This window comes from Hemibagrus wyckioides, linkage group LG20, assembly GCF_019097595.1.
Source record: "Hemibagrus wyckioides isolate EC202008001 linkage group LG20, SWU_Hwy_1.0, whole genome shotgun sequence".
NCBI classification, from domain to species: domain Eukaryota; kingdom Metazoa; phylum Chordata; class Actinopteri; order Siluriformes; family Bagridae; genus Hemibagrus; species Hemibagrus wyckioides.
The window spans coordinates 15,173,946-15,200,365 of NC_080729.1; the positions used below are offsets into that span (position 1 = coordinate 15,173,946).

The following is a 26,420-nucleotide window of genomic DNA, read 5'->3' on the forward strand; positions in this document are numbered from 1 at the left end:
ATTCCACTCTGAGGCTTTTCTGTAAGAGTAACATGTTGATTTCTCACCAATCGACTGGTCAGATGAGCTTACGATTAGTGCCTGATGCATGAAAAACCAAGCTGTGAAATATATATATACAACTATTTGGAAAATATTATGTCTGTTATTATACTGGTTTGCATTGGAACGGTGTTGGGGGGCGTGTCCAGATTACGAATTCATAGAATCAGTTTTTCATGATGTCTAATCACATTTTTTCGTGGATCTGCTACGTCGAGCAGAAAAAATATGGTCTTTAAATCAAGTCTCGTTTGACGTTAATCGACCATTTAATATTAGTGCATGCGGTAAGAGGCCATTATGCTAGTAAAACACATCAAACTATGCCAGCATGCTAACTTAATACAGAACCTTACCTTTGGTGGCAACTCGCACACAGTCTATTTTAGTCTCCTGCAGAGAAGAACACAAGTGTGTGATTGGAGGTAGTAATTTGGCTTCTGTACAAAGCAAAGCAATATGTATCGCGGGTATCATGCTAGCTGATGGAAAACAGCTTGCCAGAAATACTAGCCTGAAAGCTCTATACAAAATAAATGTATTTAGTTATGAAAAAAATAATAATAAAATAAATCATGTTTCATGTTAGATTTAGTTGTTAAAAAATAGTAAGTTTCTTTTTTACCAGCTCCAGCTAAAAGGAAGGGCATTAGGAGTGTGGGATTTGATTAATTATCAGTCTTGAATAAACAGACGCGAGGCTGTCTGGCTAAGTGCCCATCAGCATTCATCAGTAGCACTAAAACACAGGTCTTCAGTCAATTAGGAAGCAAGCTGCGGCTCTCCCGCTACACGGAAACATAGAGCAGCCTTTTAAAAGAAAGCAAGCAGTGTCACTGCTGTCAATCTAAACAGTCGAAATGCTCTTCTTTAAGAGCAGGGGTGGAGAAAAGGTGAGAGCGAGTGAAGGAGGAGAGGCAGAGGGAAACAGGAAAGAGACAGGACGAGACTGAGACACGCAGCCGGAGAGAAAAGAGAAACTCCGAAACGCATTAAGCGGCGCTGTGTTAATGTGTCCGATGGATGCTGGTGCACTCTACGCACTGTAGCAGTGTCACTCACACACTCTCCAGGAGAAACTTTAGCTGTCATGGATGAAGTGCTTTCAACCCTAGTTTTTCCTCCTATTGATAGAAGCCTCCTCTGATTGGGTGTGAGCTTTTTGAACCTTTCACCTGACAATGTGTTTCTGAGGCACTAAAAATGGCCTGGTGTAATTCCGTGGTCCGAGAGAAGCGCTTTAAGTGTCTGTACTTATTCAGAACGTCACCGTACTCAGCTCTAACGGGGGGCAAAGTGGAGGGATGCTTTGTAAAGCATACAAAGGTCTTCCATCAGTGTTTGTGTGTGCCTGTGAATTCAGTTTCAAGTCAAGCCAATTCTGAAATCACTGCCTCAAATAACATCCATTAGGAGTGAAAACATCCACTAGCACCAATCCGCTGGCACTCACCCAAATAGAAGTACCGAGTAGCACACTAACATGCCGTACTCATTCCTGGCTGCCTAGCAGCAATGCTAACCGGGTGAGGTGGGGTGGGGGGATGTTCATTTGCCACACCTTGAATGCTGGATCACAGTGAAGGCAACACATGATGCAGTTACTGCTGTCACTTGTCTGCAGCAAGTCCTTCATTACGGTCAGTGCCAGGGCGGTTTAAATAACGAGTGACTATATTTTTCGAGAACCTGAAGCAAATAACCGGTCAGAAAATATCATAAATGGGTGAAAACAAAAATATGAACTGAATGAGTGCTAGGGATTAGTGACACTTTGTATAAGAGATGTTGGGATTGCTACAACCTTTTGCAGGAGGGAGTGGGGTTGGTTAACTCATGTGTGTTGGTGGGATTGGTCAAACGTTCTGATTAATACAAGTTGTCTAGAAGTGGATGGGATTGGTAAAACCCTGTGGGAGGTGTTGGGATTGATAAAACTTTTGTGGGAATGAGATGGACCGGGAAAGTGTCTGTGGAACTGGGTGAGATGGTTAAAGCTTTCTGTGGGTATGAGGGGTTAGTGAAAGTTTCTGTAGCAGTGACCGGGATTGGTAAAGCTTTCTGCAGGAGTGAGGGGATTTGTCAAACGTTCTGCAGGAGAGACAGGGATTAGTAAAGCTTTCTGCAGAAGTGAGGGGATTGGTCAAACTTTCTTCAGGAGTGAGGGGATTGGTCAAATGTTCTGCAGGAATGATGGGGATTGGTCAAACGTTCTGCATTAATGAGGGGACTGGTCAAAGTTTCTACAGGAGTGAGGGGATTGGTCAAAAATTCTGCAGGAGTGGTCAAATTGTCTGCAGGAGTGAGGGGATTGGTCAAACTTTCTTCAGAAGTGGGGGGATTGGTCAAAATGTCTGCAGAAGTGGAAAAGTTTGTTCAAAATTTCTGCAGGAATGAGGGGGTTAGTCAAATGTTCTGCAGGAGTGAAGGGATTGGTCAGAGGTTCTGCAGCAGGGAGGGGGTTAGTCAAACGTTCTGCAGGATTGAATCAAAGGTTCTACAGGAGTGGAGAAGTTTGTTCAAACTTGCTGCAGGAATTGGCAGGATTGATCAAGAGTGTCTGCAGGAGTGGGTGGGATTGATCAAGCCTTCTGCAGGCATGAGCAGGATTGATCAAAAGTGTCTGCAGGAGTGGGTTGGATTGATCAAGAATTTATGAGGGATTGGACAAACCCTTTATAGCCCCATGTTTCTTAACAGCAAGGGTTTCATCTTGTAGATCGCATTGTAGATAACAGCATGTTAGTCAAGGCTAGGAGTGCGAATAAGTGGTAAAAGGTTCTGCAGAGTGGGCGGGATTCGTAAATGTTTCTGCAGAAGTGGGCAGGATTGGACAAAATGTCTGAGAAAATAGACAAGATTGATCAAGACTGACTGTGGGAGTGGGTGGGATTGATCAAAAGAGTATGCAGGACTGCACTTGCCCTCAATTTTCCCAGGTTTCATAACTGCAAGAGATTTATATTGTAGATTAACAGGGTGTAAGTCAAGGCTATTGGAACAGGCTTTGCTTAGTTTCGGTTCAGGTTCTGCAGGGCCAGGTGTTGTATTGTTTTACATGATGCCACATGTTGGGTTTTGTTAATCCACCCTTTTAACACGTACCCCGTTAGCTGTGCTGACAGCCTGATAGTAGACACTGTAGCTCTTGTGGGGAAGCAGCGGTGCATTCCAGAAGCCGCTGTAGGTTCTGTTGTCTCCCACAGTGAAAGGTAAAGGGGATGGGATGCCCCCAGAGGGGAACTCTGCTGTAAAGTAGTACTTAGAGTTGAGCGATGTTGCGTTCTGGTAGTGGACAGGGATAGGGTAACAGCGCAGGATCTCGGCCTCACCGCCACGTGTTCGTCTTGGCCTCTCTTCCTCCACCACCACCTGATATACACTGTGAAACAGACAGAGACAATGAAAGCAAAAATGAATAGTGACCCACTGTAGAACTACAAAGTGTTTCACCAGCACACAATAAAAGCTAATAAATTAATATGTATACCACAGGGGAAGTTATTTTGAAATGCCGAGTCCTTCTTCGCAGCTATGAAACCAATTTCGGTCTCAGGTTCCATTTTCCTCCAAGTCGTACATGGTCTATTGTATGGATAGATCTACAATCAGACACAGTGCCCTAGTCCTATCTGCAGTCCAATCTCTACACTTTCTGGCTTGTCTTTCATCTTCCGCTCTGCAGACTCTAAGACACCACAAGTGTCTTCCATCATGTGTGCTTTCTTTAAGACGGTGTACTGAATCATGTCCAATATTCCAAAGTACTGCAGCAACCGAGCAGCAGAATTTCTCTGCGCAAAAGCAAAAGAAAATATCCCTAGGTGCTGCTTCACCTTTAAACATGTAAATAATTAAAGAGCAAACATAACCAGTGCTGTGGTATAATTAGATATAAAACTCTACTGTATATTTCTACCGCAGTAGGCACTTTTACACTTGTATCATTTATCGCCACTCGCATTCGTGTTCATAAATTTGGAGTAACTACTGAGCCTTATGACACTAACAATTTCCCAATAGCATTGTAAGCTGAACATTAGGAGAGGATGCTGTTAATACTTAATATTATTAATACTTAAAATAATATTTAAACTATGTTTGTTTATCGCCAGTAGGCCCGAATCAATGAATAACTAAATACTATAAATAAATAATACACTGGATACCCGCATGCACCATAAAGACAAATGCCTTAACACGTACATACGTAAAGATTAACTTGGAAAAAATATATAATCGATGCTGAATATTTACACTCACAGATCTGAGATCAGTTAATTATCAACAAATTTAATTCTTTAATGTAATTTATGCTCAATTTACATATTTTTAATCAAAAAAATAATATAACTAATACAAGCATATTTAGTTAATATAGTTAACATATTGTTTTGTTTTGCTCTACTTCATGAGCAGACTATTAAAGTCTGTACATCATTTCATCAATAGGGCAAGTCTGAAATATAATTACATAATATTTAATTAAAGATGGCTGCTGAGAAGCTTGTGAAATAGAAGGAATGGCACGGAATTCATAATAAGAAGAAATCGGAAGAGTTGCCTATGTTGCTGAATTTTCTACAGCTCCAGTATACGGCTAATTACCAGACGACTACATTTGCATACTATAACTGATGCCATTTTGCTGCCTGTGGCATGGTAGGTAAAGAAGATCACAACGTTTTTCCTCCTTCAAAATGTGACTTCTGTCATCGGATAAAATGAATAAAACTCACCGTTTGGAGTTACTTCTGCTAAGAGTCTGGGTGAGCCAGCCATGCAATGGTTAGCAGCTAGCAGGAAGGATGAATGTTGACTGATGCTAATCTGACCTTTGGGCTGGCTAATCTGTAATAAGTCTGGGTTTGTTTGGTCTTGCTAGCAAAAGGTTATCTGTGACTATAAAGAGCAAGGTATATAAATATACTGCAGTTAATGAAATTACCAAATTCCACATTTATGTGTGGCTGAAGCCGACCGCTGCCCTTTTCCTTGGTTTTCTCATTAAATAAAAATCAGCTGAACAGCCCGCTTTATTTAGCCTGAAGCATCTCTATATTACAGTATGGTCTGAACCTTACAGCTCCCCGTACAGCACCGTAGGGTGCCTCTAATAAATAACCGTGACACAACAAGCCCTTATGCATTCATGAAGATTGAAACTTCTGGCTAACTCTATCATTATGCATCCTGCAGCTTTGACTCGCTTTTATATGTTGGCATCAGTCACCAGGCCTCCTGTGGCTAAGTGCCGAGTCCTCCTGTTTAGAAAAGAAATATGATCTGCTGAAATATTTATTCTGGTGAGGCTCTGAGTCTGAAACACTGAAGTTAATTAGCACCTGGCCTCATAGAGAGGTTAGAGGTTAGAGGCAGTGGGGGCAAAATATGGCAGGCCTATCTTGATTACAAATAAATGAGAACGCGAGAGAGGCTGGGAAAGAAAGAGAGAGAGAGAGAGAGAGAGAAAGTGACAGAGCAAGCAAGCTGAAGAAGCAAGCATAATGAGAAGAAAGCAATCATTAGAAATCATGTTACTGATCACCATCTCAGTATTTTATCCGATATATTGATATTTCGTGAACTGAAAGGGCGCAATTTCCACTGGCTTCTGCTTACGGCTCATAAATCACAATTGAATAGCTGACTGCGGGTCAATATCACCGAATGCATTTTGAAAGATTTAATCCTTTTGTTTAATAAACTTCTAACTAAGTGATCCTGCTCTCTCCTATTTGGAAATGGCATCAAAATGTCTTAGAGCAGAGACTAGAGTTTAAATCCGGTATGAACATCCGACATCACGTGATAGTGTATGACGTAGGCGTATTGTACCTTCATTAAATATTTGCCATGGATCGTGGAAACACAAAAGCTACTCGCGAAAATCGAGCAGGAAAGAGAGGATGGAGAAAACTCTTGCATGTGAGAGCACTTCAGTTCAGCGAGCACTGAGCACTGAGACATACACGCTTTGGCTCTAGACGAATCAAGATAAAATTGACAGCGCTTAATCACTGCGCTAACTGATACTACCCTGAGTACTGCTGTCTCACTGTCTATTGAAGAACTCCATACATCTTATACATACACATAAAACAGTGAGCTCAGTGCAAGCAGCTTTGACCTAATCAGTGATGAACAAAATGCCTCTGATTCTTTTATAGTATATGTAAGTCACACATTTTGCTATAATTATCAATACTGATTGATAATTATAATATTTTCTTGCATTGATCTAAGCATAAACTCAAATAATGACACGATATATAGGACAAGAGCCAGGAAATCACGATCACTTAAAGAACTCAGAGTCTTTCCCATCTCAGATGTCGATGAGATTTGCATATTTCCCAATCAAAGCGTATTGTCAGGTGGAATCCTGGCTGGTGTGAACAGTCTACATGATGAAAGCCAGCTCGGTTATCAATAAATTCGAACCCATTTCCACGTCTCAAGCGAGCGACGTTCCTCTTCCTCCTGTTACTGTGGAAACACTGTGTGTTTTTTTTTGGATTAAGTGCGCTTAATCTTCTCTATAAATTCCAAAAAGATATGATATCATATGATATGTGTGGTTTTGATGTAGTGGTATGTGTGTGTGTGTTGTCATGCATGTTAGGTGGGGTATGCAGAGACCCCCCGCCCAAAGCCCTCAGGCAAAATGGAGATTGCCAAAAGCTATGAAGATCCAAGGAAGCAAGATGGACGCCACATGCTCTCTTTGCTCCTGCTGTCAGCTTGTTCTTGTTTATGTTGAGGAAAAGTGAATGTCGTTTCATCAACACCATCACACACATACGGTGACCAAAGTACAAGAGAGAAAGAAAATAAACTGACGAGCAAGTTCCAAATATCCGGGGCGAATAAGAATAATCCAGTGACATTTACAGAATTCGGATGAAGTTTCACTAAATTTCAGCTAAATCCATTCTAGGCACTAGAAGCCTAGAAGTGCTATATTTATTCCTGTAATCTTTCGTAGAATTTATGAAATTAATTATGAAGTGTAGCTGAATAAGAAGTAAGGATTAAAACATGAGAGAGAGCATGCTGTTAGAGGAAGATAATCAGCGACAGGGTGGTGTGACGCGCCTCCATCTCCAAGCACAGTTAATGTCACCACCCCTGAAGATGATTATTTTCCAGTAACAGCACATCCTGATGGGTTTTAATCCTCTTACACTCCAGCAACACATTTATTTTTAAAAAATGTACCGAAGAACAACACATTATACATCTCACCTGTTTACAGATACATTTAATGTTGTGTAACATCTGGAAATCAAGTTAGTTACTGTTATTACTTCTGTTATAGCTATAAATAGTTATTCCTTTTCCAGCCTTTTTGATGGTAATATGATAAGACACACACTCACTCTCTCTCTCTCTCTCTCTCTCTTACACACACACACTTTAACTCTGTTACAATGGAGACTCAGAAAAGAGAGGATGGAGAATACTGTTGCATGTGAGAGCACTTCAGTTCAGCGAGCACTGAGCACCCAGACATACACGCTTCGGGTCTACACTTTGCTTACGAGTCGAGATAAAATTCACAGCACCTAGTGCTCACTTTGAACTCACTGATACTACTCTGATACTCACTGATACTACTCTGATACTCACTGATACTACTCTGATACTCACTGATACTACTCTGATACTCACTGATACTACTCTGATACTCACTGATACTACTCTGCTGTCTCACTCTCGATTAAAGAACATCATACATCAACTAAGCGCAATGAGCTTAGCGCTAGCGACACTGACCAAATCAGAGATAAACAATAAGTGAGGATTAAAACGAGTGAGAGAGAGAGAGAGCATGCTGTTTGAGGAAGATAATCAGCGACAGGGTGGTGTGACGTGCCTCGATCTCCAAGCGCAATTAATGTCACCACCCCTGAAGATGATTATTTTCCACATCCTGACTATAAATGGTTATTCATTTTCTAGCCTTTTTAAAGGTAACATGACAAGACTCTCTCTCTCTCTCTCTCTCTCTCTCTCTCTCTCTTACACAAACACACACACTTAAACTCTGTTACAATGGAGACTCCTTCCAAAAACACTAAAGAAACATCTCCTCCTTAACATCTACACATTTTAAATACATTTATCTGGAAGCTCTGGATGCCATATACATGTATGTCCCTGTAAAAGGGAATACAGAAACAATAATATATTAGTATATATTAGTAATATATTAGAAGTTAATCTCATGAAGTTGCCTTACATCCAGACAATCAACATCAATAGCAGAACTGCTCAATTACCCAATAAACAACCGAACTAACTGTACAAGAAAAACAAACTTCCTAATTCCTAATGATTATGTGCTTGTTCGCTTGAGCAGCTCTGACACACGCCTCAGACCCCTCGCTGTAGACAGAGCGACATCGTCCAATCGTTCAGCCATTTGCCTAATTCAGCATGACGTGAACTCACCCAAAAGAAGATAAAAATCCAGAAATAAACAGTGACAAATGCAAAGGCCGTCTGAGGCACGAGGTGTTCCGGCGCATTACATGTTAAATTGGCAGCAGCGCTGTGTGTGTGTGTGTGTGTGTGTAGTACGATGACTATAAAACATGCCCTGGAATGATAGTTGTTCCTAAAATGCAGACCTTTAGGCACTAAATATGATCATAAACACGCAGCATATGCTCTAGTGCACTCATGTATAATCTACATAGCTAGAAAAAATCTGTGCAGACGATTGGGTTTGACATGCCGTCTCGGCTGATGACATCAGCTAATCCTCAGAGGAAGCGAAGAGCGCTTCTGTGGTTCTTCCTGTGGTGGCCGAGGGCCAATCGACACCGGGGAGGAAGAAACACGCTCTCACACTCTCTAACCTGTCGCTCCCTTGCTCGAGCTTGACATGATGCCTCCCTGCGGCCCTATGACTAATTGATTAAAACCTCTGACTGTGAGAGCTGACACACCGCTCCTGCGTCAGGGGAAAGAACGAGAGAAAGGAACGAGCCACAAAAGCACCTGCTTATAACCCCGGTCTTCTGGTGCGGTCAAAATATCTCATTTGAATTTTTACAGAAGATGGAAAGATAAAATAAGACCTGATAGGGATGGAGATGATGATTGATTTTGAAATACTGAGGAGAAAAATCTGCACTGATGCGCAAAATGAAATACTTTTATACCGATATATATCCATACAGGGAATTTTAAGAAACCTAGAGGGTGCCTTCAGACTCTCATCCTCAACTCGCATAATGCAGGGTTTATCAAACTTATAACTTATAACTCTTTAACCTGTACATTTTGGGCTATTTACTGGAGTCAATGTGACATTGTTTGAGATGGCGAGGTTTGACTTGAACCCATACAATTTAAGGGAAATATATAACCAGTAATAAAAGACTTTGATAAGGATGGGCTGGTAGGCTGTTCAGCACTGTAACGTAGACAAGAGAGACTTTATGTTACAGAGTTCAGATCATTAGGAGCTGAAAAGCAAAATTGCAATTGCATTCCTTTATGAGGAGAATCTTAAAAAATCGAACAGGCTTCTGTATCTATTTCCATGAATTTGAGTACTGTACACACCGATCAGGCGTAACATTATGACCAGTGACAGGTGAAAGTCTAAAAGTTACTATGTTAGAAGCAGAAAAAATGGGCAAGCGTAAGGATTTGAGCGAGTTTGACGAAGGGCCAAATTGTGATGGCTAGACGACTGGATCAGAGCATCTCCAAAACTGCAGCTCTTGTGGGGTGTTCCCGATCTGCAGTGGTCAGTATCTATCAAAAGTGGTCCAAGGAAGGAACAGTGGTGAACCGGCGACAGGGTCATGGACGGCCAAGTCTCATTGATGCACGTGGGGAGCGAAGGCTGGCCCGTGTGATCCGATCCAACAGACGAGCTACTGTTGCTCAAGTTGGTTCTGATAGAAAGGTGTCAGAATACACAGTGCATGACGGGTCAGGGCTGTTTTGGCAGCAAAAGGCGGCCCAACACAATATTACGCAGGTAGTCATAATGTTATGCCTGGTCGGTGTATATTGCTAATAAATGAGGTTTAGAGAAGAAGATATGCTATATTAAATGTACACACTGCTACAAGCACACAGTCCATTGATATAATTAGTGTCCAAATGGTGCTATCCTGGGTATACTATATACTTTGCATTTATGAAGGAAATAAAGAGTAGAGTATGAGAATTCCAGCCAATGCATCATCCTAAACCGAGCACTATGTCTATGTCTCTGTGTCTTTTAGCTGATTTTGGGGTGTGAATATTTTGACATGCTATTTTTTTTTCTCCCCAATTTGGTCACCTGTCATTTCCCACCCACTAGTCAACTCTTCCCTAGTATATGACAGCTATGAATCAGGGAGGGCAAAAGCTAAAACCTGCTTCCTCTGAGACATCTGAAAGCCAGGCAAGCACATCTTTTTGAGCTGCTGCTCATAGTGCAGAACAGGATATATCATTGGAGGAACGTGCTATCCGCCTTCTTCTGCATACAGTACATGAGTCCACAATTGGCTAGTGTCACTGTGATTGACAGGAGAGAGAGAGAGAGAGAGAGAGAGAGAGAGCATGCGATCCTTTCCACCCAGACAGCAGGGCAGTTTTGCTCTCTTGCCCCCTGGCATTGAATGACTGCATTATCAGTATGTTGAGTACAACAGCATGGTGCCTTTACACTACTGTTTTTTAAGGTGATTATTTAATATGTGAGCCAACTGGACATCTAATGATTAGCAGTAACAACAGGAAACAGGAAAACTGCCAAGAGCAACCAAAGATGGTGTGGTTATGGAAGCAAGAAAGGAGAGGAATGAATGGAAGCAGGATCTGTGAGGTAGGCAGCATCTGCGCTCTGGTAGCTCCGTCACCAATTAGACTCTTTCCATCTCGCCAGGACCAAACAGCGTGTTTGCCAATTACGCCGGATTGACTCGGCATTGACTCGAGAGTGACCTGAGAGCCTGATTTACTGCCTGCTGGTGTGAAAGCAGACAGACAGGAAGACAGAGTGTTCACCAGTATGGGGAGGAAGCATCTAAATTAGACCTCACCTCTGTCCCTGCTCCTCTCTCTCTCCTGCGTTAATGCTAATCGTCTCTCCTAGCTGTGTGCCTGGGCATTCAAACAGGCAGGTCGTGCTGCTGAAGGCTCTATATCTGCCTGATTTAAAAGCCATGCTGAGACACGGGCCTGACACACAGGACTCCTACCTTTACTGCCTCTCCACTCGGCTCGTTCTCTACGTTTCCTTAGGGAGTTTTAAAAGTGCTACCACATCGAGAGCTTTATCTCGCTATACTATAAACCTCTCTCTGACACGCTCTCTCTCTCTCTCTCTCTCTCTCGCTCTGTGAGTCTCTCTAGTCATGTCGGTCTCTCCCAGGTGCAATTTACAAGCAACAAGGAAAGGGAAGCGCACAAGCAGAGATCATCTCTGCGATTTAATCTGAAATCTCTCACTGGAACAACAGATTCTCTCACTGGAACCAGGTTCACATGCTGAAAATCTAATATTCTCTTTGTCAGAAATAAATTAAAATGTTAAGTCATGTTTAGTTTAGAAACCCAAAGCAGATGAATTGTTCCTTTGTTTATGGAAGTGTGTTACAAATAGTCCACTCATGGTCAAGCTGAAATCTCATGCATGGTCTTTTACCTGCCTTTTGCCCTTGTGTCCAAGCAGAACACAACACTGACACGTCCACATGATGACCGCAGTGTAGGTAGGGTCACATCTGGGTGTTTGCTGAGCAGGATGGAACATTAATTCGGTTTAACGTTAAGAATAGCATGCAGGACGCAAAAAAGAAATAGGCCGATAAACTCTTAGTGAACTGCACACCCAGTCAGCGGAAGGATGAGTAAATACTGACAGAAATCTCACGACACTGATGGCATCCTCACCTGGCAGACCTGTCACTGTTATTAAGATGAGAAGAGACGCATAAAGAAATATGGGAAGGGAAGGGAAGGGAAAATAATATAAGGGAGAAATGATAGAAGGAAGAGGATAGAAAAAGGAAAGGATTGAAAAAAGACTAAAGACAAGAAGGAAAGGAAAGGAAAGGAAAGGAAAGGAAAGGAAAGGAAAGGAAAGGAAAGGAAACGGAAGGAAAGGAAAGGAAAGGAAAGGAAAGGAAAGGAAAGGAAAGGAAAGGAAAGGAAAGGAAAGGAAAGGAAAAAATGATATAAGGGAGAAATTATAGAAGGAAGAGGATAGAAAGAATTACATGAAAAATGGGAAAAAAGAAGAGAAGAGACAAAATAAGACAAACTGGGAAGATAAGAAAGGAAAGGAAAGGAAATAAACATAGGAAAAGAAGGAATGGCAATAAAATGGAGAAGAGAAGAGAAGAGAAGAGAAGAGAAGAGAAGAGAAGAGAAGAGAAGAGAAGAGAAGAGAAGAGAAGAGAAGAGTGGTTTACAGGATGATAAGCACTGACAAGGCTTAAGCTCTCAGCCCAATCAATTACATAAACAGATCCAGCGTGAGAGCTGTGGCCTGCTGTTTCTCAGCTACAGACGCTCAATTACACTTTCCATTTATCTGTGTGTGTGTGTGTGTGTTTATGTGAGAGAGTTATCGGCACAGCTCGTCTTGCCTCTCTTGGCCCTAGGCTGATGACGACTGATCGGCAAAGGTGGTAAAGCGAGTAAAGCGTGAACGATAAGGCGAAGCGTCCCGAATCGCTCTTTGTCCGCGTCAGCGTGGCGGAGTGATGGAGGCGTCTTCTGGCCCGTCGCCGGACCGTTCCGAACATTATTCTAACACCGTATGACATGGCTAATCCTCTTACACCGCCATCAGACCAAACACACTCGCCTCCCTCTGGTTATGAGTGTTCCATCAACTGTTTGTGTGTGTGTGTACAGTATGTGTGACAGAGAGAGAGTGAGATGAGTTCATGAGTGTCTGTTTGCATGTGTGTGTGCGCGCACGTGTGTGTGTGTGTGTGTGGTAACACAGATTAGTTGTCACGGCCAAATAGAGCCGAGGGAAATTTATCTGCGCGTGCATGTGTTAATGTTTTCTGATTACTAATCGCATGAATATTAAAATGCCTCGTGCGCTCTCGGCTGAATCGTGGCGGAGCAGATTGAAAACGGAAATGCGGACGATTGACACGAGATTCCCGATTCACCTGCTGTTTTTAATTCCATTTGTTCTCTGCGTTATCTTCCCTGCTCCTCTAACAGCGAGTTTCTCTTTGATTTAGTTTTGCTTTTGCCCTGAAACGCTGGCAGACAGCTGCTTTTGAAACGGCGAGTATTTGGTGCGTTGTTTCTCACAAATCCAGTCAGCATGAGGATGATTGCTTTATCATCTTACACTGCTTTGCTGCTGAGAAAAAAAAACGCAACACACACACACACACACACACTGAGGTTATTCTCACAAAAACAAAAGCACAGCTGTAACAAAAGAAAAGGGATATAATGCCACTTTAATGCTCTTTAATTCCTGCACTTGTGTATAATCTTAATCTGAATATTTTAGCGCTTTTTAGGAAACCGTAGAATCCAGACGCATTACACACGGAGCTCTACGCCAGTTGAGTAACACGCTCTACCTTTTTCCTCCAGCGTCTGTTTGTCTTGCAGGGCAGCACTCTGTGTGAATTTTTCAGTGCGGCCAAAATCTAAAGCTCAGTGAACCTGGGTGGAAGAGAGCGAAAGGTGCCATCCAGAAACTTCTTCAAAAGGAAAGACACAGAGCTGTCTTCAAAGGCATGGAACTCCTAGCCTTGTATCTTATTCCCTCTCTCTTTCTCTCTCTCGCTCTTATTTCTCTTTCGCTGTGGCTAGAATATACTTCGACAGACGCTGAAATACATACAGACAGAAATTTGTACCAAAATCAACACATGCTTGAAGAAATCTCGATACACACTATTATCATGAGATCTTTCATTGTAGCTTAAGGTGATTGGATGTTTTCTGCTATTTCCAAATCCTGATGTCTGGTTATGTTTAAAAGTTAAAAAGAGAAGGCTAGATTTCAAGATTCCGGGCCAGTTCGGCTGAAAGATGATGAATCTTTTGTAACCTACTGTACATTTCAATTTATTTTTATTTGTATAGAGCTTTTAACAAGGGCCATTGTCTCAAAGCAGCTTTACAGAAGTATAGAATAATAAAAATTGATAAAGTTTACGTTAAGTTACTATGTATCTCTAACATTTACCCCTAATGAGCAAGCCTGAGGTGACGATGGTGAGGAAAAACCCCCCCTGAGATGATAAGAGGAAGAAACCTTGAGAGGAACCTATGAGCTAATATACAATGTTTATGAAAAAACAACAGTTTCAATCAGTTGGCTTAAATTTCATTTATGGTATTTAAGCACAAGTCTGATCATCACCATCATCTGCTCTGTCCACTAAATCATCATTAACGTCTATTTTAGACTCTGTCCAGTGTTAAAAAGGCTCATCTCTGATGGAGCAGCCATTTTGACGGCTGATATCTCCTTCCAAACCTTCATGATCACCTTTATGTCCATTTTACTGATCGAACAGCTTTTTCAAAACGTTTGGCATTCACTGTGTGAGAAATTGAGAGGTTTGAAATGTCTTTGGGCAGACTAATAAAAACGTGACAAATGTATACTGTTTGTTAGTTATTTATTATATACTTCAAATGTAAACACACGCCAAACTTGTTTTAGACGCACGGCCCTGTCCATCCGTGGCTCTAGCCTCGTGAGGTGTGTACGGTGGAAAACATGATAACAAATCAGAAAACAAAATAACAAATCAATAAGTTTTGCGATATCAAAAAACACACCTAAAGAATGGAGGTATGTTTCGAAGACAAAGCTATTCCAGGTTAAATGATCCAAGGTGTGTTATAAGAGCTGAGCTGAGCTCATGCACACACCAATCCACTTTCTACTGCTGCAGCCTGATGGATTTCCTGTATATCCTGAGTGACAGATGTCTCATCCAATCAGCATTAAGAGTCTTTTCCGGTTTGTCTAAATTTGTCAATTGTGTTTTTGAATTAGTTATTTTGTCTATGCCTTGTTATTTTGTTATTGTGTTTTCTGATTTAATATTTTGTTTTCTGATTTGTTTGCACTTTTCGGCCACCATAGGTCTAACAACGGAGATCCCTGCAGTTTATTGTTCTCTGTGTAACGTGTTCCTGCTGCTTTCAGGTCGTCCTGCAACTCTATTCATCTGACTGCTAGCTTCTCGCTTAGCTTCCTGATCCCTAGCCTGAGAGCACCTTGTAAAACCTTATGAATCGCAACTTTCCGTAAACTTTCTGCATATGACCTGACCGATTGCCACGACAAGGATGTTTAGCGTCTCCGGCTCTGTACCTTTTTCCAGTTGGGTATTGTTTAATAATAGTGTTGCGCCTGAGACCCTGTAAATTGGGAGCATATTAAATAACAGAAAAAAAACCCTTTTGAGTCTATATACTTATTTCCCTTCGCTGTATGTAATCGTTATACCAAAGCCTGAGAAACTGACTGATTGATACGGCTCCCCTGTCATCTTAATCTAATTAAACTCACATCTTTATCAGATCTTACCTTATAAACAGCACGGTTTTGCCCTTGGCAATGAAGAAAACACATAAACCAAAGTCAGGATCTTAAAAGGTGGTTCAGAGGCTCTTTGGTGTGTGTGTGTGTGTGGTGTGTGTGTGGTGGGTGCGAGTGTGTGTGGCTTCATTTGAGTAAACCAATAAAAGAAGCCATGTGATAATTAATGAAAGCCTGCCCTCATGCTGCCTCTGTAATTCTAATCAGCCGTTTTGTAATTACTCTACAGAGAGAATGCCACCCTTGCCCATGGCGAAGTTGTTAATATACCACCTGACTTGTAGCAATAATAAAGAAATAATAAAACATGAAAAGAGATTAGATGTGGGATTAGAATAAAGAGATTTTCAGCATCTCTCTCATTTTTTTTTTTTTTTTTTTCATTATAGAGCCTAACCTCAATACTGTGTATATTGTATAAATATGATTTTGCCAGATTAAGACTGGAGATTGGGATTAAATAAAGGAGTATTGAGTGAGAGGTAAACCTTTCAAACCTTTCATATATAATCCGCTAAGCCCTATGTGTAGCAGGAGCACTATTTAGGAACATGAATGTAATTTATTTTTGCTACACGGTCATTTAAATTTTTTTGTAGACCAGGGCTCTTAGTAATATGGGATGAAATAAATAAATAAATAAATAAATAAATAAATAAATAAAAATCCCGGCGGTATTCAGAATCATGCCAAGCGGAGCAGGTGTATGTGACATGTTTTAAATGTGACACAGTGTCGGATGGAATGTAATGAGTGTGTTAGTATGACCTGAAGCTTTTGTTTAGTCTCTCTCTGGTCTGGGTTTCTGGATGCACACAGCCAAAGAGCTCAGAGATTCATGAGCAGCTCACCATGCAGCCGGGCCCCGAGAACTGGAAGAAGGGCTTTGGAGTGAGTCCGGGCCTCCAACACCGATTCTACCACCATAACTGTGCTATTTATTAATGAGAAATGGCAGGGAGAGATAAGTGTGTGTGTGTGTGTGTGTGTGTATGGCATAGTCTAAGGGACAGCCAGAGGCAGAGTGAATAGATGAAAAGGTTTCAGAGTGAGACTCCTAAAACCACACACACACACACACAAACACACAAGCTTTGTTCTCTGCTTCAAAGGCCAAAGCTCACTCACAGGGACCAAATCCACTAACAATAAAGGGAAGAAAATAGATAAAAACTGTTTTGAAAATGAAAAAGCAGAGGAAAGGTTTAGCTGCGAGCTAAAAGCAGTCTTTACCGGAGCAGATGCAGACTCACGGGCTGCTTTGGGAGCTTATCCATGGCTTCACACAGGTTTCTGCCTCAGACGCTGCCTGCCTTTATTGAACCATTGTTTGCTGTGTGTTTGAATTAGCAGCATTTAAAATACTCATTATGGATAATCCATGCTTTACATACACCACACTTTGATGGACTTCTACACTGAATGCCTTCACTAGGAGGACGTAATGCCACCGGAAAGCAAAAACACCTGCTCTGTATTTGACTTAACACTTGGCTTAGGTGTTCAATTACTGCTTGGAAGGTTGTGAGTTCAAATCCTAGGTCCACCACTGTCGGGTCCCTAAGAAAGGCTCTTAACCCTCAGTGTAAAAAAATGAGATGGAAAACTTTGATCAGGCATATACATTATGACCGGTGAAGTGAATAACACTGATGATCTCCTCATCATGGCACCTGTTAGTGGGTGGGATATATTAGACAGCAAGTGAACATTTTGTCCTCAAAGTTGATGTGTTAGAAGCAGGAAAAATGGGCAAGCGTAAGGATTTGAGTGAGTTTGACAAGGGCCAAATTCTGATGGCTAGACGACTGGATCAGAGCATCTCCAAAACTGCAGCTTTTGTGGGGTGTTCCCGGTCTGCAGTGGTCAGTATCTATCAAAAGTGGTCCAAGGAAGGAACAGTGGTGAACCGGTGACAGGGTCATGGGCGGGGCCAAGGCTCATTGATGCACGTGGGGAGTGAAGGCTGGTCCGTGTGATCCGATCCAACAGACGAGCTACTGTTGCTCAAATTGCTAAAGAAGTTAATGCTGGTTCTGATAGAAAGGTGTCAGAATACACAGTGCACGATGGGTCAGGGCTGTATTGGCAACAAAAGGCGGACCAACGGGTCATAATGTTATGCCTGATGGGTGTACCTCTAAACATACTGTGGGACCTGTCTTCAATCTTTGAAAACTTTTCCAACATTATATATTTATATTTTATATGTATAACACTATTTTTATACCACAGCACAGTTGAATTCTCAAATCTGATTGGTCAGATAGAGTGTGTGTTATTTTTGTTTCTACTGAAACTATAATACATGTACGGCTCATATACAGGGTTTTGTACAGTTGACACATAGGCTAATAATAGACAAATTTTCAACAAACATCTAGTTTAACAAACTCACAGCAGACCCGCGGTCAGGATCAAACCTGGGAGCAGGGAGGTGTGAGACGTCAATGTTAGATACTAATTAAATCACATAACCATCTTCCACAACTTCACATGACCCAACAACTGACTTTATATCTGGTCTAATTCAGGAAGCACAATATTAAACTGTTATAAACATTAAACTCACCACAATAGCCTTAACTTCTGCCAATTATAAAATGTAAAAGATATTTTCTGGGCTTTCTCCAATAAAATGTGATTTCTTGTTCTCGTACTTTGAGCTGTGGTGATGACGGTGACTTTTTTTCATCCAAATGCTACACGGTGTGTTCATATTTTAAGCAAAAATGTAGAAGTTAATTAAAGTCGGTCAGGATGAATGTAGCTTCTTGGATCATTGGGTGGGTGATAAGCTGGACAAGATGCTTTCCAATAGTTTTTAGAAAACTAAAAAGTTTCCTTGAGCTACGTTCTTGGGTCTGCAAAAATGTCCGAAAGTGGATTTTACCTTACTGGTGCTCCTCTGCTTTGGGCAGGTTTGAGGAGGACAGTAACGGTGCTGTCAGTCTGGTTCAGAGATGTCTCCTGATCGTATGTAGGCATAGAAGGAGCTATACAGACAGAGAGAGAGAGAGAGAGAGAGAGACAGACAGGTGGAGAGACAGATAGAGAGAGAGACAGACAGATGAAGAGAGAGAGACAGACAGAAAGACAGGCGGAGAGAGAGAGAGAGAGAGGGAGTGACAGACAGACAGAGAGAGAGACAGACAGAAAGACAGGCGGAGAGAGAGAGAGAGAGAGAGAGAGAGGGAGTGACAGACAGACAGAGAGAGAGTCAGACAGCGAGAGAGACAGAGAGAGAGACAGACAGATGGAGAGACACAGACAAAGAGAGAGACAGATACACAGATATATATAGAGAGAAACAGACAGACAGAGAGAGACAGACAGACAGATGAAGAAAGACAGAGAGAGAGAGAGAGAGGGAGAGAGTAAGAGAGTAAGGGCAGTGGAGCAGACAGCAACATCATATCTTAGATACCAAAGCTTTAACAGTAACGCTGCTAAACTCCAAGGTAAGAAATCACTCTACATCCTCCTGCCTCTGAGCTGCTCATATGTTCTGTATAGATAAAGCACAAACTGATAGATAAAGAAACAGACAGACAGACAGTTTGGCAAACATCTAAAGGCAGACTAAAAAGTAAAAGTAGCTGTACTGCACAGCACACTACATCCCTATGACAAATAATCAGGTTCAAATATAAAATGCGAGCATTCATTTATTAAGGCAATTAAGCAGTTTATCGTTTTTCCCTCACAACAACAGCTGGACAGGATCAGTGTTATTATATCATGATGATGGTGAAGTAAATCCTCCTCCTCATACACACCTGAGATCTTGGTGGTGGCTTGAGTGATGGCCGGGGGACCGTAGCCTTTTGCAGTGCTGGCTCTCAGGGTGAAGGAGTACGTCGAACCCGGATAGAGACCCAGGAACACGTGACTGGTTTCGTTTCCCAGTTTGATCACTTTGCCACTCTGGTTGGAGAGGTCCAGCACCGGGTCGAATGAACTCACGGCTTTATAGGAGATCTGAGGACGCACCGAGAGAATGTTCTTAGGGTTTGAAAAGATAACACTGCTAACAAGGAACATCTCCTAGCATCCAGAGACAAAGAAGAAAAAATGTGGAATATTCCAGTAGATAGGATGGACCCATAACAGCATAAATGACAAGTCAAACCCAATCAGGTAGGGAAATATACATACATGTCGTATGACATCATCACACCACATGTCCAGCCAAAGCCTCCGGATTCACGTTTATCAAACACACATATAGCTATCATAGAAATGAATTAAATACGTGTCTGTAAAGAGTCCTGTGCTTGCAATTTCAACAATTCAAGTAGGAAAAAAAACCACAAAAAACTCCACAAGTTGGGTCACATGATTTCTGGATTTCCAGTACCTAGTTGAACACAGTGTATGTTTACTGCATATTATAGCTACAAAATTAACAAAACAAATTAACAAAAAAAAAATAATTTATTTATAATTTTCTTTTAAAAAAAGGCTATTATTTCTTATTATAAAATAAAATCTTATTCTATTTGCAGATCATTTTGACATTAATGCTATAATTAGCAAAATAATCAAGAATATTTAAAAATAGTACAAAAATAGAGGTTTAATATTATATTATATTAAATTATTTATATATATAAATATATATATGTATATATGTATATATATATATATATATATATATATATATATATATATATATATATATAATATTATATTTGATTTATTATAATAGTAATAAAGAATCAAAATTCTATCTTGCTAAACATTAAACTTTTGCTTCATAAAAGGAAAAAAAAAAATCACAGAACACACACACTCAATACATAAAAGAGAAAATGATGAAGTAAGCACACAGTTTACACACTGAAAGAAAACATTCAGTGGAGACATCGATGTTTCTGACTCTGAGAACTGAAAACTTAGATTCTCATATCGACAGGTCAAGGAAAAAGTGTTCGTGCAGCCAAAATAACAGCAAACACGTCTCTCACGTCCCACGTCCTCTCCCCTTTAGCATTTTGTTGGCGTTTGGTCTGAGCGCTACATCGGCTGGAGAGAAGAGTCGCTTTCAGGTAGCCGTTAAATGGCTGGAGCTGAAGCGTAGGCACCTTTGCAGCATGTTACATTATATTGCTAAAAGTTTTGGGACACCCCTTTCAAATAATTGAATTCAGGTGTTGTTTTTCAGGGACTGGACTTGGCCACTTAGGTCCAGTGAAAGAAACTCTTAATGATTCAGCATACCAAGACATTTTGGACAATTTCATGCTCTCAACTTTGTGGGAACAGTTTGGGGATGACCCCTTCCTGTTCCAACATGACTGCGCACCAGTGCATAAAGCAAGGTCCATAAAGACATGGATGAGTGAGTTTGGTGTGGAGGAACTTGACTGGCCTGCACAGAGTCCTGACCTCAACCTGATAGAACACCTTTGGGACGAATTAGAGTGGAGATTGCGAGCCATTCCAAAACTGGGATGTCTGCCTTTACATGTACATGAATGTAATATGGAGTTGGCCCGCTCTTTGCAGCTATAACAGCTTCAACTCTTCTGGGAAGGCTTTCCTTAAGGTTTAGGAGTGTGTTTATGGGAACTTTTGACCATTCCTCTAGAAGCGCATTTGAGAGGTCATGATGTTGGACGAGAAGGTCTGGCTCGCAGCGTCTGCTCTAATTCATCCAAAAATATTTTTCTGTGGGGTTGAGGTCAGGACTCTGTGCAGGCCAGTCAAGTTCCTCCACACCAAACTCACTCATCCATGTCTTTATGGACCTTGCTTTGTGCACTGGTGTGCAGTCATGTTGGAACAGGAAGGGGTCATCCCCAAACTGTTCCCACAAAGTTGGGAGCATGAAATTGTCCAAAATGCCTTTCACTGGAACTAAGGGTCTGAGTACAACCCCTGAATAACAACACCTGAACTGAATGATTTGGAGGGGTGTCCCAAAACTTTTGGCAATATAGTGTATCTGTCGTAACGTTGAAAGAACCTCACAGAAATCTCCTTCAAAACTTAAGTACGCTCAGAGAGGTTCAGGCAAGCGGTGAGAACGGCACGTTTTTACCCATTTGCACATTACACTGTTGCAGAGCTCCGTGGCCACATGAGGGAACTTCAAAATGTTCATCAGAACTCTTTTTTTTTTTACATGAACTCAACATAACCCTAAAAAAAACTCGCTGAGAAATCACACGAGATTATGAGCTATTTCTCCAATTTTTATTTTTTATTTATTTTCTGTTGAAAAGTCTATTAAAGAGTATTTTCATGCTCGCAATACAAATGAATTTACACTTCATTCGATTTGATCTCTGAAATTGCCTATTTTCATATTATATTTTCTCCACCATACGCCGAACCATTGTTTAGGAGTTATGTTCAGTTAATATGCAGAATATCTAAACTGCTTCAAGGCCTTTTTTAATAATAGTGCTCTATAAAAGAATTGAGAGATGAAGAAAAGAAAAGAAAGGAATTCGATTGTCCGATCGGAATTTGAAGTCTTTTTAAATGACAGCAGACGAGCTTCATTCCTTTTTTTTTTTTTTATTCCTTCCTACTCGGTATTCTTAGGCTTTAATGTGGAGATACAGAATCACGTTTCTCCATCAGTTGTTCTTGATGACCTTGATGCTGGTAGAAGCTTTTCATTCGTTGAGCTCAGCTTCTAAAGAGAGGTGCCAATACTTGTAATTGCTGATAGTAGATTAATAGACACTAAATGAGGTTTTATGTGCAAGCGGATAAAGAAAGCCAAAGTTCTGGGTTTTAGAAAAAGGAAGTGGAGAGAGGATGTGTTTGTGGGCGGGGGAAAAAATCTTAAAAAGTGAGGATGGAAACCAAACAGAGAGAGAAAGAGAGAGAGAGACGGAGAGAGAGAGAGCGAGAGAGAGAGAGAGAGCGAGAGAGAGAGAGAGAGGATTAGTCAGAAAGATTGGTCCGAGCTTCAGAATCTGGTTGTGATATCTCCTCTTGTCAGAGGAATCTCAGCTTGAACTCTTTGATATTGTCGAATCAAAGGCAGCAGTTAACGTCAAGCTCACCGCTTCTCCAGACAAAATAAAGATTCAGGTCAGTTTCTTTCTAAGCCCTTAGGGCACACACCCCAACACAAACATACACAGCCATATGTATTTGTAGCCGTTATTTTAAAAAAAATCATCGGGATAGATTTGAGAGATTAGATTTATCTCTAGCTTAAGTACACGCCGGTATTAGAGTTGGATTGGCGTGTTAAACCTACACGCACTCCAGAGAGACGTCTTGTCATGAATCATTAATGTTTACTACGTGAACAATGTGATGTTTCTATATGCAATTCTCATTATCACAGGTACATCCTGATAAATAATAGACATGCTCTGTAATAATGCTATAGCACGGCTTGGATGGTGTACGATATGCATGCGGAAGACCAAGTACATGAAAAAAATACTGTATTATAGTCATTAGATGTATATATATATATATATATATATATAGCCATAATATTATGACCAGCAGCCTAATATTGTGTTGGTCCCCCTTTTGCTGCCAACACAGCCCTGACCCATCGAGCCATGGACTCCACTAGATCCCTGAAACTGTGCTGTGGTATCTGGCACTATGATGTTAGCAGCAGATCCTTTAAGTCCTGTAAGTTGCAAGGTGGGGCCTCCATGGATCGGACTTGATTGTCCAGCACATCCCACAGATGCTCAATTAGATTGAGATCTGGGAAATTTGGAGGCCAAGTCAACACCTCAAGCTCGTTGTTGTGCTCATCATCAAACCATTCCTGAACCATTTTTACCTCGTTGGCACGGCACATTGTCCTGCTGAAAGAGGCCACAGCCCTCAGGGAATACCGTTTCCATAAAAGGGTGTACATGGTCTGTAACAATGCTTATGTAGGTGGTACGTGTCAAAGTAACATCCACATGGATGGAAGAACCCATCATGGAATACAATATTTATCTATTATCTCAAACTGTTTTTGGAGGAGGTATGTATGTGTGAAACATTTATAGCCCTTCACCACATTGCTGAGAGATATGGGACAAAAGATTAATTCAGTGGACAACTAACTTTTGACCATGTCGACTTTAATAGGTAGACTTATACACATCTATGTAGTTATCCAATCAGGTGGCAGCAGCACAATGTATAAACTCATGTCAACAGTTTCAGTTAATGTTCACATCTAATATCAGCCTGGAGAAAATGTCATCTCTGTGTTGTGGTTGTTGGTACCAGATGGGCTGGTTTGTGCATTACAGGAACTGTTGATCTCCTGGGAGAAAGTGCTGGGTGAAAACACCTTACTGATAAGTAGAGGTTAGAGGAGAATGGCCAGATCGGTTAAATCTGCCAGGAAGGAGAAGTAAAGTCATATAATCATTCTATACAACTGTGGTGAGCAGAAAAGCATCTCGACACACACAACACATTAGATCTTGAGGTGGATGAGCTACAACAGCAGAAGCCCACATCTGGGTCCACTCCTGTCAGCCAGGAAGAGGAATCTGGGGCTATTATGGGGACAGACTCACACAAACTGCACAAATGAAGGTAAAATAAAATCACATATTTTTTTCAGTCCAGTTTAGGTTCATGGTCATTTATCTAATCAGCCAATCATGTGGTGCAGTACAAAAAAATAACGGGATTTTCAACCACAACAGTCTGTAGAGTTTAGACTGAAGTTTGTTTATTTATCTGTTTAAGTATTATTATTGGTAATTTGTCCAGCAAGCAGGGAATTTTATAGAATCAGATCTTTGTAAATTTTAGTGCAATACTCCGGATATTACTTTGGTCACAAGCTCAAAATCATTTGGTATAAAAGAAAATTCTGTGAAATGAAATAAGCAATAGCATTCTCTATGAAGAATTATCATTTTTCAATGGCTGTGGTTGTTAAAATGGAGTACTGGGAGCACTGGGGTGGTCAGTTTAGCCTACCTCATACTGGGTGATGACGCCGTAGGTGTGAGCAGGCTCTCTCCATTTGAGGATGATCTTCTCTTCATACACACTGGCCTGGATGGAGTCCAGAGGAACCTCGCCCGGCACTGACAGGAAATGACATCACAAACTGAAGTGTTATTTTATTTCTTTTTTTTTTCATATATATATATATATATATATATATATATATATATATATGTTCTGCACTCTGAGTCTAGAGTTTACATTTAATGTTTGCGTCTGATTAAACCTCAAAAATGTATTCGCTGTTAAAGGTGTGCTTGCGCACGTCTGTTCATCTCATTTGTGTTCAGAAAAGAAGAAGAATCAAAAGGCTACTGATTTATCATGATTAAACAGCTCTAAATAAGAAGAGGGTTTTTTAATCTCTGCAGGGCATTTTTTTAATGTTAGATATAATTAACTGCCTTGAGGCAACACAATCCAAATGTAGGAAAAACTAAATTTCTGTTCAGAGTGATGACAGGATAAAAAGCTGGCACATCTAACAACCTGTTCGTATAACTTTAAAGAAATTCGATTAAAAAAATCAGTGGGAAACAAAAAAAGGAATAGAATTTTAAGGCACGATTTATGAGGGGATTTTTCTTTTTCCGCAACTGAGCAAAATGGGAGTTTAAATCATGCTTTTTTTTTTGTTATTAGAAAGATCTGAAGGTACATATATATGACTTTTTTATGTATTATATGAGGTAAATTTTACCTCGAAACATGAGTTTTGGGGACACCCCTTCAAATCATTGAATTCAGGTGGTGTTTATAAGGCTTGACCCTTTAGTTTCAGTGAAAGAACTCTTAATACGACAGTATACCAAGACATTTTGGACAATTTCATGCTCCCAACTTTGTGGGAACAGTTTGGGGATGACCCCTTCCTGTTCCAACATGACTGTGCACCAGTGCACAAAGCAAGGTCCATGAAGACATGGATGAGTGAGTTTGGTGTGGAGGAACTTGACTGGCCTGCACAGAGTCCTGACCTCAACCCCATAGAACACCTTTGGAATTAATTAGAGGGGAAACTGTGAGCCAGGCCAAAACTGGGACGTCTGCCTTTACATGCACATGAATATAATATGGAGTTGTCCCGCCCTTTGCAGCTATAACAGTTTCAACTCTTCTGGGAAGGCTTTCCACAAGGTTTAGGGAATTTTTGACCATTCCTCTAGAAGCGCATTTGTGAGGTCAGACGCTGATGTTGGACAAGAAGGTCTGTCTTACAGTCTCCGCTCTAATTCATCCCAAAGGTGTTCTATCGGGTTGAGGTCAGGACTCTGTGCAGGCCAGTCAAGTTCCTCCACACCAAACTCTCTCATCCATGTCTTTATGGACCTTGCTTTGTGCACTGGTGTGCAGTCATGTTGGAACAGGAAGGGGTCATCCCTAAACTGTTCCCACAAAGTTGGGAACATGAAATTGTCCAAAATGTCTTGGTATGCTGAAGCATTAAGAGTTCCTTTCACTGGAACTAAGGGGCCAAGAACAACCCCTGAAAACAACAAGTAAATTCAATGATTTGGAGCGGTGTCCCAAAGCTTTTGGCAATATAGTGTAGATGTGATGCTAAAATTGAAGCAAAATGAAAAAAAGATGTGTAGCTAATTTCAAGGAACTCTGACTTTGGTTGTTGTTTCATTTTTGTGTAATATTTTTTACTCATTATAAATGTATTTTAAGGAATTGTTTCGCTTGCTTCCGGTTTAACCCGGTGTCAAGTCGTATTTATCAGCTGTCCAGTTTAAATCCCAAAACACAGCTCCTTCTGGCCTTCAGTCGGACTTTCATTGTAATGCAGAAAAGCAGCAGAATGTTTGTCTACAAAACTGCCTCGAGGTGTTTTAAAGTCATGGGTTTAAAATGC

General features: G+C 40.9%; 1 protein-coding gene across 4 annotated transcripts in view; it reads right to left on the reverse strand.

Annotated features, from left to right (window-relative positions):
• The window catches only part of LOC131371192 (receptor-type tyrosine-protein phosphatase mu-like), a 209,321-nt gene that overhangs the window by 59,574 nt on the left and 123,327 nt on the right, over positions 1 to 26,420 (reverse strand). For all 4 annotated transcript variants that reach the window (XM_058419037.1, XM_058419040.1, XM_058419039.1 and 1 more), the window contains exons 9-13: positions 24,533 to 24,642; positions 19,387 to 19,588; positions 18,501 to 18,603; positions 3,148 to 3,424; positions 399 to 435 (exon numbers count right to left, since the gene is read on the reverse strand). In XM_058419037.1, the coding sequence (XP_058275020.1) occupies positions 399 to 435; positions 3,148 to 3,424; positions 18,501 to 18,603; positions 19,387 to 19,588; positions 24,533 to 24,642 (729 nt within the window). The remainder of the gene's footprint in view (positions 1 to 398; positions 436 to 3,147; positions 3,425 to 18,500; positions 18,604 to 19,386; positions 19,589 to 24,532; positions 24,643 to 26,420) is intronic.